Below are 17339 nucleotides of genomic sequence, written 5' to 3' on the forward strand. Positions count from 1 at the left end.
CCTGCGGGCGGCGGCGGCGGGCGCGGCGCCGGCGGCCGGACGCAAGATGATGAAGTTTCGGTTCCGGCGGCAGGGCGCCGACCCGCAGCGCGAGAAGCTCAAGCAGGAGCTCTTCGCCTTCAACAAGGTGCGGCGGTGGCGGCGGAGGCGGCCCGGTCGCGCGGGAGGGGGCGGGCCGGGGCCGGGGGCCGGAGCCACGTCGGGCCGGGGGAGGGGGCGCCCGGCTGGGGCGCGGCGCGGGTCTGTCTCGCGGACTCCGGTGCCGCCTCTCCGGATCCCGGGCCTCGCCGGCCGCGCTGCAGCCGCGGTTGCCGGGGCCCTGCGCCCCTAGCCTCTGCCTGTGCCTGGGAGGGGGCTCGGCCGTGGGCCCGTGTCGCTGCGTCTCTCGTCTCCGTGTCTCTCCCCCGCTGTGTCTCCGAGGTCTCTTGAACTCGCGCTCTCTCCTCTCTGGCTCTTGGTCTCGGCCCCCAGCGCCCTGCTCATCCCTGGGGGCGGCAGGCCCGGGTTTGTTTTGCTTCGCCCCCGGGCTGGGCGGGACGGGCGGGAGTGGAGGCAGATGTTGGGGGGTGGGGCCGGGAGGTCCCTGTCCGGGCCTTCCCCGCGCCCTGACGCCTGGCTGTGTCCCAAGCCACACTTGGGGTCGCGGGGCCTCCGTTTTCCTTGCCGTGAAATGGGCCCGCTTCCCCCCTGCTGTGGCTGCCGCCCCATGTCGCGTGGGCGGCTGGCCGAGGGGCGGGTGGGCGTCTGCGGCGTGCTTCTCCCCGGGTAGGGCGGAGGGGCCCGGAGGAAGGGCCCTGGCCCCGCCTGCCCGCGCGTCCCTCCCGGGGCTTGCTCCGGGCTCCGTTCTGCTCCAGAGCCCTCTCACTGCGCAGCCCGCGCTGCCCTTGGGGTAGAGTCGTTATCCCCGTCGCACGGATGAGAAAATCGGGGTTCAGGAAGGGCTGACGACTTGCCCAAGTCACAGTGAGCTGGGCGCTTTGTCCTTGTGTCCCCTTGTCGGTGGGGTTCGACTTTAGCTCGGAGGGGCAGGGATTTTCTCAGGGGCCACTGTGGTCCAGGAGGTCACTCTGCCCCTTTTGCGGGGACAGCTGGGCCTGGAGGGGCAGAGGCACCGGACGTCTCTTGGGGCAGGCAGGGTTTCCAAGGTGCTAGTGGGGGCCTCCAGGACTCTCAGACTTAGTGGCCCAGAGCCTGAGGCCGAGGGCCGGCCCCCTTCCTGTGCTGCTGGTGGGCGGGCCAGCCCCTGTGCGGCCGCTGGGCTGAGGTCGCCTCCCCAGCAGCCAGGCGCAGTGTAGAGGGGGACCTCGGCCCACCTGGCTGGCCCTGGGTCAGAAGCAGGGCTGCAGCTGAGGAGGGTGAGACCATTCTGAGTGGCTGGCAGGGGTGGGGGGTGTGGTCTTGGGCAAGGAGCTTGGTCACCAGAAGGATCACCACTGAAAATAGGCCCCAGGTTCTCTAGCTGGGGGCCAGGTCAGAGGCGAGCACTGCCTTGGGACTCAGTCTTGGTCCAGGTCCCAGCGCTGCCCTCACGTTGCCTGTGGGAGGTCCATTCTGTGTCACTTTAACACGTGCTGAGCTCCTGCTGTGTGTGAGTTCTCCTAGGTGCTGGGGATACCGTAGTGACCCGAAGGGACAAACACCTCTTCACTCAGGGGCTGATGTACAAGTGGAGGAGACAGTGAAAAGCCAAATCAAGAGTAAAATATGCAGCAGGTTGGGTGGTGGCCAGTGCTGTGGATTAAATAAAGCGAGTGGGGGGCAGGCATGGACCCTGTGGGCAGGAGTGGCTGCTAGAGCCAGGGGGCCTTAGCGGGCCTCGAGGAGTTGATGCCTGAGCTGAGACCTGAGTGCTGGGAAGGAGCCCACCCTGAGGCTTTCTGGGTAAAGTGCCTTCCTACTAGAGGGACTGGAGGTGCAAAAGCCCGGAGAGGGGCCTGCCTAGGAAATTGGAGGAGAGCAAAAGATCCCTGGGCCTGGAGTCAAGTGAGCCAGGGGAGAGTGGGGAATGGAGGACAGAGGGGCCAGATGTGAGGATTCGGCTTTGCCAGAGTGAGCTGGGAGCCCGCGAGGGTCCTGAGCAGAGGAGGGGCCTGGTCAGACACCGTCAGGTCCAGAATGGGCATGGCAGTGCCAGTGGGAAAGGGATGCTGCCTCCCTGCCCCTGGCCACAAGGGTGACACTGTCCTCAGGTAGACTTACTGCCCCCAGTGCCCAGGTGGGAAACTGAGGCCTGGAGAGTCCTGAGACTAGCCTAAGGCTGAGCCAACTGCCCACAGGGCTGAGCCTATCTAGATAGGATGAGGCAGGAGGAAGGCTGGGGTGAGAGGCCTGGGGACCAGAGTTTCTTACAAAATATGTGTCTTGCTGACGCAGTGGTCAGGAGGAACCACTGGCCCACATCTGGTGCCCCACATTGGTGTTGAGGACAGGGGGATGGGGACCCAGGGCTGCAGGCTCCCCAGGGACACTCCACCCCACCTCCAGGCCTCAGGGGCTGAGTATGAGCTGCTTGGGGGGGTGTGCAAACGGAGGAAAACACAAGTGAGTGGAATCAAGGAGCGAGTTCTGTCGACACCCCCAGTGCACAAGCCCCCTTCACACCATCCCCACCACAGATGGGAGGGGAATCTTGTTCTCCAGTTTCCAGGTAGGGGACCCAAGTCTTGGAAGTGAGTGACACCTTCAGAGACTGGGCAGGAAGCTCCCTCTCTCTGGGCCTCAGTCTCCCTGTCTCTGAGTCTGGGGGTGGGGCTGGGTATGAAGAGCCTCTGCCTAGCTAACTTGTGGGTGTTGGCCTCTGACCTCTACATGGGGTCTGTGTCGGGGAGCCCGTGGACTTCACGTGGGAGCTCAAGCGGCATGACGCCTCCACGAGCTTCAGTCTGTGCCTTTAGGAGTCGGGTGCGGAGCCCCACCCCCCGGGGCAGGTGGAGTCCACTTCCAAGCCTGCACCTTGTTGAGCTTTGTTCTCCCTGTTTGTTGCCAGAGCCCTCTGCACAGTGAAGAGGACAGGGGTTTTGAGAGGGACGGGGCCTCGGCTGGAGGAAGGTCTGTGTGGTGGGGCCAGGGGCTCAGACCCTTGTGCAGTGATTGGAGGTGTGATTGCCCATTTCACAGTTGGAGACACTGAGGCACAGAGTGCAGATGGACCCAGCGCTAGTCCTGCTGTGCAGCAGAGGCAGAACCTGCAGACTGCCTTGGGGTGGGTCTCAGGGTAGGCCGGGGGAAGCCATGCCTGTGTGAGTACCCTCCCTCCCCGCCCCACCCCTGTAGACTGTGGAGCATGGCTTCCCCAACCAGCCCAGCGCCCTGGCCTTCGACCCGGAGCTTCGCATCATGGCCATCGGCACAAGGTCTGGGGCCGTCAAGATGTATCCTTTGCAGGCCGTGGCCTTGGGGGCCTGTGAGGACCACCTGCTTGTGGCTCCCTGTGTGCTGGACTCCTTGGGCGGGGCCCAGCCTAGGAGGCTGACGTAGGTGCTGGGATCCTGGTGGAAGCCCGTGCAGCTTTTACCCTGGGATATCTCCTCACAGAGATGAGGTGTCAGTCAGCTTGCAGTGGCCACAGCTGTCCCTCACTGCATTTCAGCCAGCCAGTTACCTAGGTGACCCTGCCATCGTCCCAGCAACTGTGACTGGGGAGGCTGGGCCAGGGGGGCTGGCTGAGCATGGTACCCATCAAGGGTGGTTGGAGGGCGGGGATCACATAGTTGGCTCTTGCCCTGGTGACTGGGCACATGTGTGTGTGCGAAGACACATGTGTTCGGCCGAGGGGCTGGTGGCAGTGCCAGGCTCGGCATGGTGAGCGCAGCTCGGCCCCCACCTGGATGCTGGCGGTCACACAATGGGCTGTGTGAGCTGCACAAAGCGGGCATTTTCCCTGCAGGCGCAGGGTGGGGGTGGGGTGGGGGCAAGCAGGCAGCTGAATGCCTCCTTGCCTGCCATGGAGAATCCCACCCCAACTGCTCGCAGTGAAGCCCTTCAGGCCAGGAAACCGAGGTGCAGAGTCTGGTTGCCCGCTGCTTGGTGAGGAGTGCCTGCCCCCACCCCTCCCTGTTTGACCCTCTGGGTCTCAGTACCCTCGCTGGGGACATCAGTTGGCACAAAGTGAGTCAGTGCCTGAAAAGAGGTGGGCTGGAGGTGGGGGTCTCCCCACCCCGGGGCTGGGGGCACTGGCCAGGCAGGGGTGGGCGCCTGGGCCTGCGGTTTGAGCTTGCCTGCTCTAGGGAATGTGGCCGGGCCTGAACGCCCCTCTTCTCCCTCCCTGGCCCCCTGACCCCAGGCCCCCACCTGCCCTGGGGGGCACCCACTCCCTGGCCTGCTACTCCCGCCCCTTGCAGGTGCTGTGCTGCCCCACACGTGTGTTGTGTCCCCACAGTGCCCCGCTCCATGTCTCTCTCTGTCAGCCTCTCGAGTGTCCCTGCTGGTGTCCTGGTCTTTCTTGTGCACTGACTCCTCGTGCTTACAAGGAACCTGGTGTGCAGGCAAGGAGATAGCCTCAGAGGAGACCAGAGCCCTCCCCTCCCTCCCTCTTTCCCCGCAAACCACCCCAGCCCAGAGCCCTGGGTGGGGAAACTGAGGCTGGAGAGGACGACGGGCCCTGGCCACAAAAGCTGCCCCTCCCCCTCAAGGCTGGCCCCGTCTCCTTGGCGACCCTGGTTCCCGCCCAGCACTCATGCCCCCTCTTTTGTCCCCTCTTCTGTTCTCCTGGCTCCTGCAGGGAATCCCAACTCTAGCTCCAAGCAACGGCTCCTTCCTTGTTGCCGGGTGATGTTACTGACCCCTCCCTAGTCTTCCCTCCTGGGGCCCCCTTGGCCCTGCCCATCTGCCATCAAACCTGGAGTTGCTGGGACTCTGGCACTGAGGCTGGGCACTTGAAACCAGTTACCCAACCTCTCCAAGCCTCTGTGTGCTTGCCTGTAAAATGGGCAGGCCGTGGCCTCTCCTCCCTCCTGGTGGGGGCCACTGGCTGCCTGTCCCGGAGAGAGGTTGGTTTCCTTGTCCACAGCTGGAGTTAGGCCTGGAGCTGTGGGAAGGGGCAGCCTGAACTCTCCTCTGCCCTGGGCTTCCCTGCCCAGGCCTGGCCTGGCATCTCTGCCTGTGGGATCCTGACCTGCAGGGCTGGGCTCTCGTGCACATAGACACACACAAGGCTGGCACCGAGTGGAGCCTTGGCTGTGTGCCAGGCCTAGGCAGCATACTGGATGTGTTTTTATTCTTACCTGCCCTGTGCCAGCCCTATGAGGTGGGAGTCACTAGCCCATTTTAGATGAGGAAGTGAAGGTCATACAGCAGCAGCGATTTACAGGAGTTGAGTGGAGCCTGCACTCTGAGCCTGGAGATCCCTTGTGGGTGCAGGATGGTGCTTCCTCAGGGAGGGGCCCCTCCTGGGCTCTGGGGGCTCCTGAATAGGCAGGCCTGGCTGGGACCATTGGAATGGTCCTGAGAAGGAGGTGGCTTGGGCATCTCCTGTGCCTTGGTTTCTTGGTTCTGGGTCCGTGCCTGCTTGTATCTGCCCTTGACCTGTTGCCCTCAGCTACGGTGCACCAGGTGTGGAGTTCACCGGCCTGCACCGAGACACAACCACTGTCACTCAGATGCACTTCCTGCCTGGCCAGGTGAGCCTCTCTCCCCACCAGCTGGCTCCCATGGCCCCCAGGCCCCCCTCCCCAGGCCAGCCCAGTCTTGGTCTTTGCTCACCCTCCAGGGCCGCCTCCTGACTCTGCTGGACGACAGCAGCCTGCATCTTTGGGAGATCCTTCACCATGATGGCTGTGCCCATCTGGAGGAAGCACTCAGCTTTCAGCCACCTAGTCGGCCGGGCTTTGATGGTGCCAGGTACTGGAGGACTTGGCCAGGGACCAGCCACCAGTCATAGGGGAGCTGGGCGGGGGCTGTGGAAACCAGCCGTGCAAAGGCGTGTTAGGGACAGGAAGCTGTCCAGGGGTGGGGTTCAGAGTGGCTGGGTACGTTGAGTTGGGCTTGGGTCCCAGAAGGCAGCATTTGGACCCCTCTTGACTGAGATGTGCTACCTGGACTTTGTGGGTATTAGATGGGGGGTGTTCTGGCTGAGTCCAAGGAGAGCAGGTAGGGTCCGTGCTAGGCCCTAGGACTGCTAGGGCCTTGAGGCCCGGGATGGGAGAGTGTGGGTGTTGTGTCCCAGACTCCTGGTACCTGATGCGTGGCACTGTGCTCCCTGCAATGATGGAGGTGTCTGGGGCCATGGGGCAGATCTAAGCTGAGTGATATCAGCAAGGGTCGCCTGGCCCCTTGAGTTGGGGGTGGGGTGACAGGCAGGTGAAACAGCAGGTTTTGGGGCAAGAAGGGTCCTGCTGGGCTGTGCTGTGTGAGGTGTCAGCAGGAAGCCTCAGAGGCCAACAGAGTGGCCTGGACCACTGGTGAGAGTGAAAGGGGCCTTAGTCCCTGGCTCTGCTGGCCCTTACTGAAATGGCTGGAGTGGGCGAGTCCTTCACGCTGCGAGATGCCTTTTTCTAGCTCAGTGAGAGGCTTGTACTGCTCCTGTTGCGGGCTGGATGACACCCCCACACATCCAGCTGTAACCTAGGGGTGCAGTCCTGGGGTCTCCCAGTCTCTGCAGGCAGGGGTGGTCTAGGTCCCCCTGCAAAGTCAGGGAGGCATCCAGAGGGCTGGTGGCAGGGGTTCCTGGGTGGGGCTCAGGAGAGCTGTGTGTCCTGGAGCTCCTGGTCCTGGCCCAAGGGGTGGCCTGGTTCCTGCATTCCCTTCCTGGTGGGTGGGAGGAGCTTGGGAGCCCGTCTCCAGAACCTGGGGAGCCTATTTTTATCCCTCTCACTGCCGACATCCTGATGAATAATTGAGCGAGCTAATTATGATGCCCACAGCCACCACCGTCGCCTTCCTGGTCACCAGCCTACTTGATAATCAGGCCCCAGTGAACACAGAGGAGCTGTAACGAACTAACAGTAGCAGCCCAGCCCCCTTTACACCCTCCTCAGCTGGTGGATGGGCCTGCACCCTCACCCGCCTCCCCTTATCTCTCACAGTGGCCCCCCCAGCCTCACCCGCGTCACAGTGGTCCTGCTGGTAGCTGCTGGTGACATGGCAGCCCTGGGCACCGAAGGTGGCAGTGTCTTCTTCCTGGATGTTCCCACCTTGACGTTGCTTGAGGGCCAGACCCTTGGTCCTGATGAGGTCCTGCGAAGGTGAGAGGCAGGCAGACTTCCCAGCACCCGCTTGGTGCCCAGACAGAGCTGCTGCTGGCTCACCTGAGCTCCCTCTGCAGTGTGCCAGATGACTACCGGTGTGGGAAGGCACTGGGCCCCGTGGAGGCGCTTGAGGGACACCTGCGGGACCCCACCAAGATCCTCATTGGCTATAGCCGGGGCTTGCTGGTCATCTGGAACCAGGCCGCACAGTGTGCAGACCATATCTTCCTGGGGAACCAGGTATGTGTGTGTTGCCGGTGCCTGCAGCTGGGGCCCTCTGCTCACGGCTGCCTTGCTCATGCCCATCCACCCTGCCCCGCAGCAGCTAGAGAGCTTGTGCTGGGAGCGCAGCGGCAGCACTCTGGTCAGCTCACACAGCGATGGCAGCTATGCCATCTGGTCTGCAGACACCGGCAGCTCCCCGACAACGCAGCCCATGGTAGCCACCACACCCTATGGTGAGTGCTAGGGAGGCCGAGGGCAGCCCCCACTGCCTGAGCACGGGTTGACAGCCAATCCCAAGCTCAGGCACTGGGAGCTGTGTGGCCTTGGTGGGGCTATCCAGGAACACTTGTGGAAGGCGGCAGTGCCAAGCCAAATCTGCAGAGTTGAGACCCTGGGAGGCATGGTGAGGGGCAGTGGCCTTCCTGTTGGAGAGGCAGAAAGCAGCTGCAAGGCGGGGAGTGATAGAGGCAGGATGTGAATGGGAGAAGAGGTGAAAGGTGCAATCTGGGGCTCTTCTGAGTCCAGCCAGCGAGTGAGCCTGACACTGTCCCATCCCTCCAGGCCCCTTCCCCTGCAAAGCTATCAACAAGATTCTGTGGCGAAACTGTGAATCTGGGTAGGTGGGGAGCCGGGTCTCATGTGTGGGTTGGGGACTGTGTCTGACTGTGGGGGCAGAGGGTGTGTTCTGGAACATAGGAATGTCCCGTGATGCTCTCTCTGGATCGGTCAGTGTGTGCTCTGGGCCCAAGTGGATCACGTGGCTCCTCTACCCTGCACAGGGGCCACTTTATCATCTTCAGTGGTGGCATGCCCCGCGCCAGCTATGGTGACCGCCACTGTGTGAGTGTGCTCCAGGCCGAGACTCTGGTGACGCTGGACTTCACCTCCCGCATCATCGACTTCTTCACGGTGCACAGCACGAGGCCCGAGGATGGTGTGTTCCTTGCCCCCCTCCACGCCGTGCCCAGCGCCACCTATCTGTGCTCACTCTACCTCTGTCCCACAGAGTTTGACCAGCCCCAGGCCCTGGCTGTGTTGCTCGAAGAGGAGCTGGTGGTGCTCGACCTGCAAACACCCGGTTGGCCAGCTGTGCCTGCTCCGTATCTGGCCCCGCTGCACTCGTCTGCTATCACCTGTTCAGCCCACGTCGCCAACGTCCCTGCCAAGCTCTGGGCCCGCATTGTGAGCGCTGGCGAGCAGCAGAGCCCGCAGCCTGCCTCCACTGCCTTGGTGTGTGTCGGGGTGTCCTGTGGGGCAAGATCTTGGGGAGGGAGGAGGAAGGGTGTTCTCAGTGGAGGGCACTGCGGGCACAGGCCTGGAGGTGTTTAATGTGGCAGCTGTAGATGGGGAACGCGGGAGTGGTTTGGGTCGTGGATGCCCTGCCTGGGGTGAGAGAGAGAAGACGTTTGTCCCGACCTTCCACTTACATCTCTGCCTCCCTCTCTCAGAGCTGGCCTATAACTGGGGGCCGGAACCTGGCCCAGGAGCCATCACAGCGAGGGCTGCTGCTGACTGGGTAGGGCAGACATGTGTGTCCCCTGGACAAGCACAGTTGTGACGTGTGTGTGTGCATGTGTATGTGGGTGAGCAGGGCCTGTTACAGCCCACATAAGTGCAGGAGAGCCCATTCTGGGCCTGGCGGGTACCGACCTGCCTGGTGACTCAGGCCCTGGCCCCTGGTGGGACCAGGTCACCCCCTCCCACCGGGTGGATTGGGATGAAGCCTCCCTAGACCCTGGTTCAAGGCCCTGCCCTGCCCTGCCTTTTGGCCTGGAACTGAGCTCCACCCACCCAGCCTGCCTTGGGACCGGAAAATCTGGGCCGGCCCACGCCGAGCTGCCCAGGGCAGGTGTTGGGGAGCCTGGCCTGCGCCTGGCGGGCGCTGACGTGCTTGGTGACTCAGGCCTCCACTTCCTGCCCTGCCCTTGCCGCCCGCCTGTGCTGGGACCCTCGGGGCTCTGACTCTGACGTCCGCTCCCTTGCTTGAGAACTCTTACGTGTGGTTTTCAGGGCTACTGGAGGTGTCCCAGCCAGCCCTACAGGCTCGCACATCTTCTCACATCCTGGCTCTGGGCTCCTTCCACTGCCCAAGGGCTCCCCACTGGGGCTCTGCAGCTGTGTCCCAAGGCTGCACCCCAGATTTGTTTGCCCCTCCCCACCTGGTCCCTTCCCTGCTTCCTCCCTACCTCCCCAGTCTTCCTGCTGCTCTGCCTACATGGCTGCCTCGTGCCCCGGCTGATCCCTCTGCTCTGTGACTGGCTAACTCCTGATCACCTTTCTGGATGCTCCCATGGGGGCGGAACCCCGCTTCCTTCCCCTGCTCATCACACTGGTGGTTCTTTCCACGCCTTTCCCCCTGTTTGGAGAGCTCAGGTGCTTGTGGCCTGGGATGCAGCAGGTGCTCAGTTATGCGTTAGCCCTGTACATAGGTTCTTCCTGTTTGTGGTGTGCTGTAGGAGTCTGCTCAGTGTTTAGCATATGCAGTGGGTGCTCAGTGAGTGGCCAGTGGATGAGTGGAGGGAGGGGTGCACAGGGACCTGGCGTGGGCCTGATGTTGCCGTCCTTGCAGCCACGAGGATGGCACCGTGCGGTTCTGGGATGCCTCTGGGGTGGCTCTGCGGCCGCTCTACAAGCTGAGCACAGCTGGCCTCTTCCAGACGGACTGTGAGCATGCCGACAGCCTGGCCCAGGCTGCCGAGGACGACTGGCCACCTTTCCGCAAGGTGGGCCCCTCCCCCAGCCCCATGGAGCCTGGTCCCAGCTCTGCCCCATGTCATCGCTCCATCCCGCTCCCCAGGTGGGCTGCTTTGACCCCTACAGCGATGATCCCCGGCTCGGCGTGCAGAAGGTGGTACTCTGCAAGTACACAGCCCAGATGGTGGTGGCTGGCACTGCAGGCCAGGTAGGCCTGAGGCCTCCTCAGGGTTGGGGGTCTCAGAGGGCTTTCGGAAGGAAGTGGGCCTGAACTGGAGGGTCTAGTGGAGTGGTAGAGAGACCAACACAGGCAGAAGCCCAGAGGTGGGAATGGGGCTCCAGGTGGGGCCAGCCAGCGAGGTGGGGCCTGTCGTTGGGGGCCTTGAGTCCAAGCTCTGGCTGTAGGGACCCATGGAGGGTTGGGGCCAGGGGCAGGAGCACAGGTGGTAGATAAGCCCTGGGAGGGCAGGGGCCACTGGGTCTTGGTCACTGCCATGCCCCCAGCATTTGTACACTATACAGAAGGTGCTCTACTTGTGCTTATTGCTAAATGGGAGACAGGCTTGGTGCAGGGGGATTTCTTTGCTCCAGAAGGCCAGGGACCAGTGGGTCTTGATCACCACTAGGTTCCAGGGTCCTAGTATACAGTAGGCATTCAGTAAGTGCCTATTCAGCAGATGAACTGGAGACAGTCCTGGGACCACCCTGGCAGTGGCTTTACAGGATCAGTGGGGCACGGGTGGCCCCATCCTCCATGCTCGCTCCTCCCTTGCCCCGGCTGTGGACTCAGGTGCTGGTGCTGGAGCTGAGTGACGTGCCATCAGAGCAGGCAGTCAGTGTGTCCAGTGTGGACCTCCTCCAGGACCGTGAGGGCTTCACGTGGAAGGGCCACGAGCGGCTGAGCCCACGCACTGGGCCTCTGCCTTGGCCCACTGGCTTCCAGCCCCGCATGCTGGTTCAGTGCCTGCCGCCAGCTGCCGTCACCGCAGTCACGCTCCATGCCGAGTGGAGCCTCGTGGCCTTTGGCACCAGTCATGGCTTTGGTCTCTTTGACTATCAGCGCAAGTGTCCTGTTCTGGCCAGGTATGTGGGGGGCAGGCCTGGAGCCTGGTGAGATGGGGTCTGCATCTCTACCTGGCCCCAGCCTCCTCTGGGACTTCTGGTGCTTCCCCATACCTGCCTGGGCCTCAGTTTCCCCTTCTAAGGCTTGGTGTGATGAAGGTGGTTCTGTTGTCTGTGGTAGCTCTGTCCTTATGTGAAGGGCTGCTGGTGGAGTTCTCAGGCCTCCAGCTGCCGGGTTGGTGGGGCAGCATAGACCGGCACCCCTGATGCCTGGCCCCCGGGCCAGCAGGGGCACGGTGGCTGCTCCAGGAGGCTGCTTTCTAGCACGACTGGCGCCTGCCTGCCCTCAGGTGCACCCTTCACCCCAATGACTCTTTGGCCATGGAGGGGCCGCTCTCCCGGGTGAAGTCACTCAAGAAGTCGCTGCGCCAGTCTTTCCGGCGCATCCGCAAGAGCCGAGTGTCGGGCAAGAAGCGGGCTGCTAATGCCAACAGCAAGGTGAGCTGGGGCAAGGCTGCCCAGGTGCTGCTTCTGCAGGCTGTGCTGTGGAAGTGGAGCCTCCTGGGACCCCAGGCTGACCTGGGTGAGTTGGGGAGGGTGGTGGGATATTGGGCGCCAGGCCGTACGGGAGCGGATGGGATGCAGGGGAGGTGGTGTTCCGGAGCGCCACGCCCTTCCAGTTGCAGGAGGCTAACGCACAGCTGGCGGAACAGGCCTGCCCGCATGACGTGGAGATGACGCCTGTGCAGCGCCGCATCGAGCCGCGCTCAGCTGACGACTCCCTCTCGGGTGTGGTGCGCTGCCTCTACTTTGCTGACACATTCCTTCGAGATGGTGAGGCCAGGGGAGGGATGGGCTGGGGAGATGGGCCTCCGTTGGCCATCGAGGAAACAGATGGACGTGCAGAAGGGGTGGGACCACACCTTGCAGAGGCCGGAAAGCATTGTGAGTGCCTGATGTGTGCAGGCTGTGTTGGCAACAGGGTCCATCCAGACAGCCCCCTGGAACTTCTGATGGTGCAGGGCTGTTAAGTGAGCCACTGGGGCCTCGGAGACCCAAATGGAGAGAAGGGAGCCCGAGATGGGGGGGAAGAGAGTGTGCGGGGTCGGCCAGTACCAAGGCCCTGAGGTGGCATGTGTTTGGGAGAGTGCCCAGGCGGTGTCTGGAGTAGAGGGACAGGGCTCTGGGAGGCAGTGGTGCTTGCCACCTCGCCGAGGAGCTGGCTTATACCCTGAGTGGTGGGAACCCTGGGACGGTCTTACATGGAGAAGTGGCGTGGCCAGGTTTATTGACCGATTCATTGATTGATTTTTAACTTGTATAACGGACAATTTCAACCATACACAAAATTAGTGACAAGGGCAGTCGCCCACGTCCCTCCCCTGGTGCCACGGGCTGGCTGCTGCTGCAGCTGTTCCCACCCCACACTCTGTCGTTTATCTGGTTGGAGCATTTTCAGTGAAAACCCTCACGTGAGCTCTTCAGTGTGTCTGACAGATGGAGGCACAGCCACGGTGCGTGCGTCGCACCACGGAGCTCATGCTGATGGAGTCTTGTCATACCTTGTCCCTGGGCAGCTCTCTTCATTCATCTCAGAGATGCCTTTCTATAGCTGGTGTCGGGTCAGCATCCAGGGAGTCCACACATGGCATTCACTGATGCGTCTTTCGGCCTCTGAGTGGGAGGGGCGTCCCCCCTTCTGGTGTCGTTTATTTGTTGAGAGCCCTTTGCCCAGTGACTTTTCCCACCGTCTGGACATGGCAGGCCCAGCGGACTTCACCCTGTTCCAGCATCCCTGTGAGAAGGCCGCTGGAGTTCAGGCGCCCAGCCAGCCTGGGCGTTGGGGTGTCTTGGCTGGCCGCGTTTTGAGTTGCTCACCAGCTGTTCGCTGGGGTTTGGCTCCCCCTGATGGTTGTTGCTGAGGTCATCAGTTCCTCTGGGCACACAGTGCTGGCGCCTGGGTCCACCTCGCTCCCGTGTCTTTACCTCTGACCCTCCACTAAAGGACCTTCCGCAGAGGTTCAGCTCACAAACGTGTGCAGGCTAGACGCCCAGGGCTGGCCTCAGTTCATTTCATCCCGGGCCTGGGACCTTCCGGGTCTGCCTGCCGTGGAAAATGCACCAAGAGGGGTGGGGGTGAAGCAGGGGGCCAGCAGAGGGGCACACCCGGGACCCTGATGCCCCTTCCGGGTGAGGGTCCAGTTGCGAGTATTGATAGGACTAATGATGGGGTGTTGGGGGAGGGGAGGGCTTTATGACGGGGCTGCCTTGCTGAGATGGGGCTGAGGGGGCAGGAGGGTGGGGTTGGAAAGATCAGGGTCCAGTTTGGGTGCCGTTGATGTCCCCATGGAGATGACTGAGAGGCTGTTCCTGTCTCTGCGGAAGACTGTGCCCAAGGCCCCCACTATTGTCAGCAGTCTAAAGAAGGTGCCCAAGGTCATGAGGCTGGCTGAGGTCATTGGGGAGGCACGGGATAGGAGAGAACCAGTCCTGGGTGCTGGGGGTTCAGGCGGGAGGAACCTGCAGCATGCAGGCAGACACCCCGCCTCACCAGCTGTCGCCCTGCAGCGGCCCACCATGGACCCACCATGTGGGCAGGCACCAACTCGGGCTCCGTGTTTGCCTACGCACTGGAGGTGCCGACGGCAGTGGCGGGTGGCGAGAAGCGGCCCGAGCGGGCAGTGGAGGCCGTGCTGGGCAAGGAGGTGCAGCTGATGCACCGCGCACCTGTGGTGGCCATCGCTGTGTTGGACGGGCGGGGCCGCCCACTACCCGAGCCGTACGAGGCCTCTCGGGACCTGGCACAGGCACCTGACATGCAAGGTGGCCATGCTGTGCTCATCGCATCTGAGGAGCAGTTCAAGGTGAGCTGCGTGGAGACCCTACAGGTCCCCGCCTCCCAGACACCCTTGGACTCTCTAGAATCCCTGGCCTGCCTACACCCCATACCTCTTGAGACCCCCAAGTTACCCCAACAAGCAGAGATGCCCCAGTGCCCCCTCAGCCTGTCACATTTCTGCAGGACCCTTCCACCTGAGTCCCACCAGGACCCCTTGACTGTCCCCAGGGCTGTTTGGCGGGAACTCGTGGTCTGGGGGGATACCAGCCATCTAACCCTTACCACCAAGTGTGACTGGTTTTGCCACAGATAGAGGGGCTCTGGGAGGTTTCCGGGAGCAGTGTGAAGCCGAGGTCAAGTCTGAGAATGGCACTTGGGGCGGGAGGGTCTTGTCCAGGCAGAGGAGGTAGTGTGGTCAGGGGTGTGGGACTAATTGGCAGCCTGGGCTCGGAGTGGGGGCTGGTGCTGGCAGCCAGGAAGGATGGGCCCTCGGGGGCATGGACTCCAGTCTCTGCTCACCAGCCACCTGCCCCTGGCCAGGTATTCACACTGCCTAAGGTGAGCGCCAAGACCAAGTTCAAGCTGACGGCCCATGAGGGTTGTCGTGTGCGCAAGGTGGCACTGGCCACATTTGCCAGCGTGGCCTGTGAGGACTACGCTGAGACCTGCCTGGCCTGCCTCACCAACCTGGGCGATGTGCACGTCTTCTCGGTGCCTGGCCTGCGGCCCCAGGTGCACTACTCCTGCATCCGGAAGGAGGACATCAGTGGCATTGCCTCCTGTGTCTTCACGCGCCACGGCCAGGGTGAGGCGAAGGCTTCCTGGGCCAGGGGCCCTGCAGGGCCAGGAGAGTTGCCAGGGAGTGTCAGCAGAGGGCGTTCTAGGCGGGGGGGGTCACGTCACCAGCCAAGGTGGGGCAGGTGCCAGGTAGGAGTCTAGCTGAGGGTTGTGACTGAGTTGCCTCTCGTAACTGCCTTCTTCATTCCTCCTCTCCCCACACCCAGGTTTCTACCTGATTTCCCCATCGGAGTTTGAACGCTTCTCCCTAAGTGCCCGGAACATCACAGAGCCACTCTGCTCTCTGGACATTAGTTGGCCTGGCGATGCTGCCCGTGCCAGGTACATGGAGCGGGGAGCCCCTGCCCCCCAAGGCCTGTGACCAAGGCTGGTCTCATCCCCACCCCCACATTCTACATAGAGCAAGGGTGGTTCTCCTTGGTGTCACCCCTTTCTGGTCCCTGGGCTTGGGAATGGGAACCTTGAGGTGCCTGCCTGTGGCCCCCATCATGGCCCCATTTTTGCAGCTACGGGCTCCGAGAGTCGCCCAAGCTGAGCCAGGCTAATGGGACCCCGGGCATCGTCCTGGCCCCACGGAGCCATGATGGAAGCCCCAGTCCTGTCCGCAGCATGGGAACTGGTGAGGGGGCTGGGCATGACATGAGGGGGTGGGGGTACCTGCACGGCTCCGACATCAAGCCAGGTCTCTGCAGGAGGCCAGACTGGAAGCTGGGGAGGGGCATGCAGGCCCTCAGGAGACCGGTGGGGGTGTCTGTTGGTGCTGCATCCCACTGTGGGCTGGGTTTGGGACTGGGTCCCCAGGTGCACAGGGTGCCCAGGGATCCTGGCAGGGGCTTGATCACTTCCTCCCTGCAGATACCCCACAGCCACCTGAGGCTACACTCTCACCCATGTCTATTGACTCGGCCACCAGTGCTGATACCACGCTGGACACAACAGGAGACGTCACAGTGGAGGACGTGACGGATTTCCTGGGGTGAGGCGGGTGGGTGGGTCCACAGGAGGGGCTACCCCAGCTCCCCAGTCTCCCTTCTGCCGGGCTTAGGTCCAAGCTGGCGTGGAGGGCCAAGGAGGGGCCAGACCCCAGACGGTGTGGTCACTGCCCTCTTTCCCCAGCTCTTCAGAGGAATCGGAGAAGAATCTGAGGAACCTGGCGGAAGACGAAGCTCGAGCCTGTGCCATCCTGATCAAATGAAGGGCTTCAGGTACGGGACCCCGGACCCACCTGCGCCTTCCCCCTCAGCCTTGACCCTCGAGCCCCAGCCCTGGTCTCCCCACTGAAAGCCTGGCAGGCCCCTGTGGTGGCAGGACTCCTCGAGACCTGGCTGCCTGCCAGAGGTGTCCTGGCAGCGACTTCAGGGGCCCACAGAGACAGGATTTTCGTGGTTTGGTGTTACAAAAACAGGGCCAGCCTGTCAGCCCCTGGATGTCATGGATGGTTTCTGGAACAAGGCCAGACCAAAACTTAGAGGTGGCAGCAGCTTGGGGCTCAGGGGCTGGATGGCTAGCTCATTTCAGCAGATGAGATCACCTAGGCACACAAGGTCGGGCCCTGCCAGGTGAGCCCCAAGAGTGGGGCCTGACTCAAGGCCGGCCAGGCCCCGCTCCGGGCTCAGGCCTCCTGCCCAGGTCTGGGCCCCATAGGTCCGACCAACCTATTAGGTATCCAGTGCCCCTGCCCACACAACCTCGCCCTGCACCAGGTACAGACACCCCAGCTGTCTCTTTGCTTTTTGCTGGGGTCACCACTGCCCCCTCTCTGGCCACGTCCTGACCTCTGTGGGCTGGATGTGGTCAGTGGTCAGAAACTCGGCAAACCCACCTTAGGCTGTCTCTGTAGGGTCCTTGTCCCTAGATGCCTGGGGTGGTTCTTTTGCCTGCCCTGGGCGGGGGGCTGAGTGGTGACACCTGTGTGGCAAGGTCACCTGCCCCTTTGGGCCTCCCTGGCCTTCTGCTGACCCCCCTTCTCTTCCTCTACCAGGAAGGCCAGAGCTACCCAGCCACCACCTGCCCTGTTGGGAGCTGGGATCCGGGACGCCCGGCTCCACCCAGCCCTTCCATAGACCCATGTCTGCTAACCTGTGGCTCCAGCGGGACCTGCCCGCCCCGGCCCAGGGCAGCCCAAGGTGTGGGCCAGGCCTCGGCTCAGAGCCTCTGGGGTGGATTCAGACCGGCCTCTCCCAGAGACCGTTGGCTCCCCTGGAGGCCGGGTGCCATGGTGGGAGGACAGCTGAGGCTGGCAGCCCATGCCACCTCCCACTCCACACACCATCCTTCCCCCACTCTTTGCAGAGTATTTTTCTAACGCCTGTTCCTGGCTGGACAGTCATTTCTAAAACTATTTTGGTACTTGCCCCTGGGCCAGCCCCCCCGCCTGAGCGTGAGTGCACGTGTGTGCGAGCGTGGATGTGAGTGACTGGGAGCTCCACCAGGACTGGGGCCCAGTCAGGTGTGTGTGGGAGGTCAGGATGGATTTCCCTGTAGATTGTACCTTGGGTTTTTTTTCTATCATTTTGTTAAAATTAGTGCTGTTTTAA

General features: G+C 62.6%; 1 protein-coding gene across 2 annotated transcripts; it reads left to right on the forward strand.

The window, feature by feature from the left end:
- The first annotated feature begins 6 nt into the window (after window positions 1-6).
- On the forward strand, window positions 7-17329 carry LLGL1 (LLGL scribble cell polarity complex component 1). Of its 2 annotated transcripts, none has more exons than XM_046677682.1 (23): window positions 7-127; window positions 3274-3371; window positions 5537-5618; window positions 5708-5838; window positions 7023-7181; window positions 7262-7424; window positions 7510-7642; window positions 7971-8025; window positions 8189-8343; window positions 8416-8639; window positions 8858-8925; window positions 9979-10132; window positions 10207-10311; window positions 10894-11186; window positions 11516-11663; window positions 11846-11999; window positions 13734-14029; window positions 14545-14809; window positions 15009-15123; window positions 15309-15421; window positions 15658-15778; window positions 15919-16007; window positions 16784-17329. In XM_046677682.1, exons 1-22 carry the CDS (start codon window positions 47-49, stop codon window positions 15995-15997), a joined length of 3192 nt encoding a protein of 1063 aa, XP_046533638.1. In that variant the 5' UTR covers window positions 7-46; the 3' UTR covers window positions 15998-16007; window positions 16784-17329. The 2 variants fall into 2 exon arrangements, with proteins under 2 accessions (XP_046533638.1, XP_046533637.1); XM_046677681.1 differs by having other exon boundaries at window positions 7507-7642; window positions 16784-17327.
- Window positions 17330-17339: the final 10 nt, after the last annotated feature.

This window comes from Equus quagga, chromosome 11 (genome assembly GCF_021613505.1).
Source record: "Equus quagga isolate Etosha38 chromosome 11, UCLA_HA_Equagga_1.0, whole genome shotgun sequence".
Classification (NCBI taxonomy): domain Eukaryota; kingdom Metazoa; phylum Chordata; class Mammalia; order Perissodactyla; family Equidae; genus Equus; species Equus quagga.

Bases quoted from the DNA above. Each gene is read 5' to 3' on its own strand.
- LLGL1 (XM_046677681.1), top strand. From the start codon at position 47: ATGATGAAGTTTCGGTTCCGGCGGCAGGGCGCCGACCCGCAGCGCGAG. The intron at 3,372-5,536 runs GTATCCTTTGCA...TGTTGCCCTCAG, and splicing joins AGGTCTGGGGCCGTCAAGAT to CTACGGTGCACCAGGTGTGG. The intron at 15,422-15,657 runs GTGAGGGGGCTG...TCCTCCCTGCAG, and splicing joins TGTCCGCAGCATGGGAACTG to ATACCCCACAGCCACCTGAG.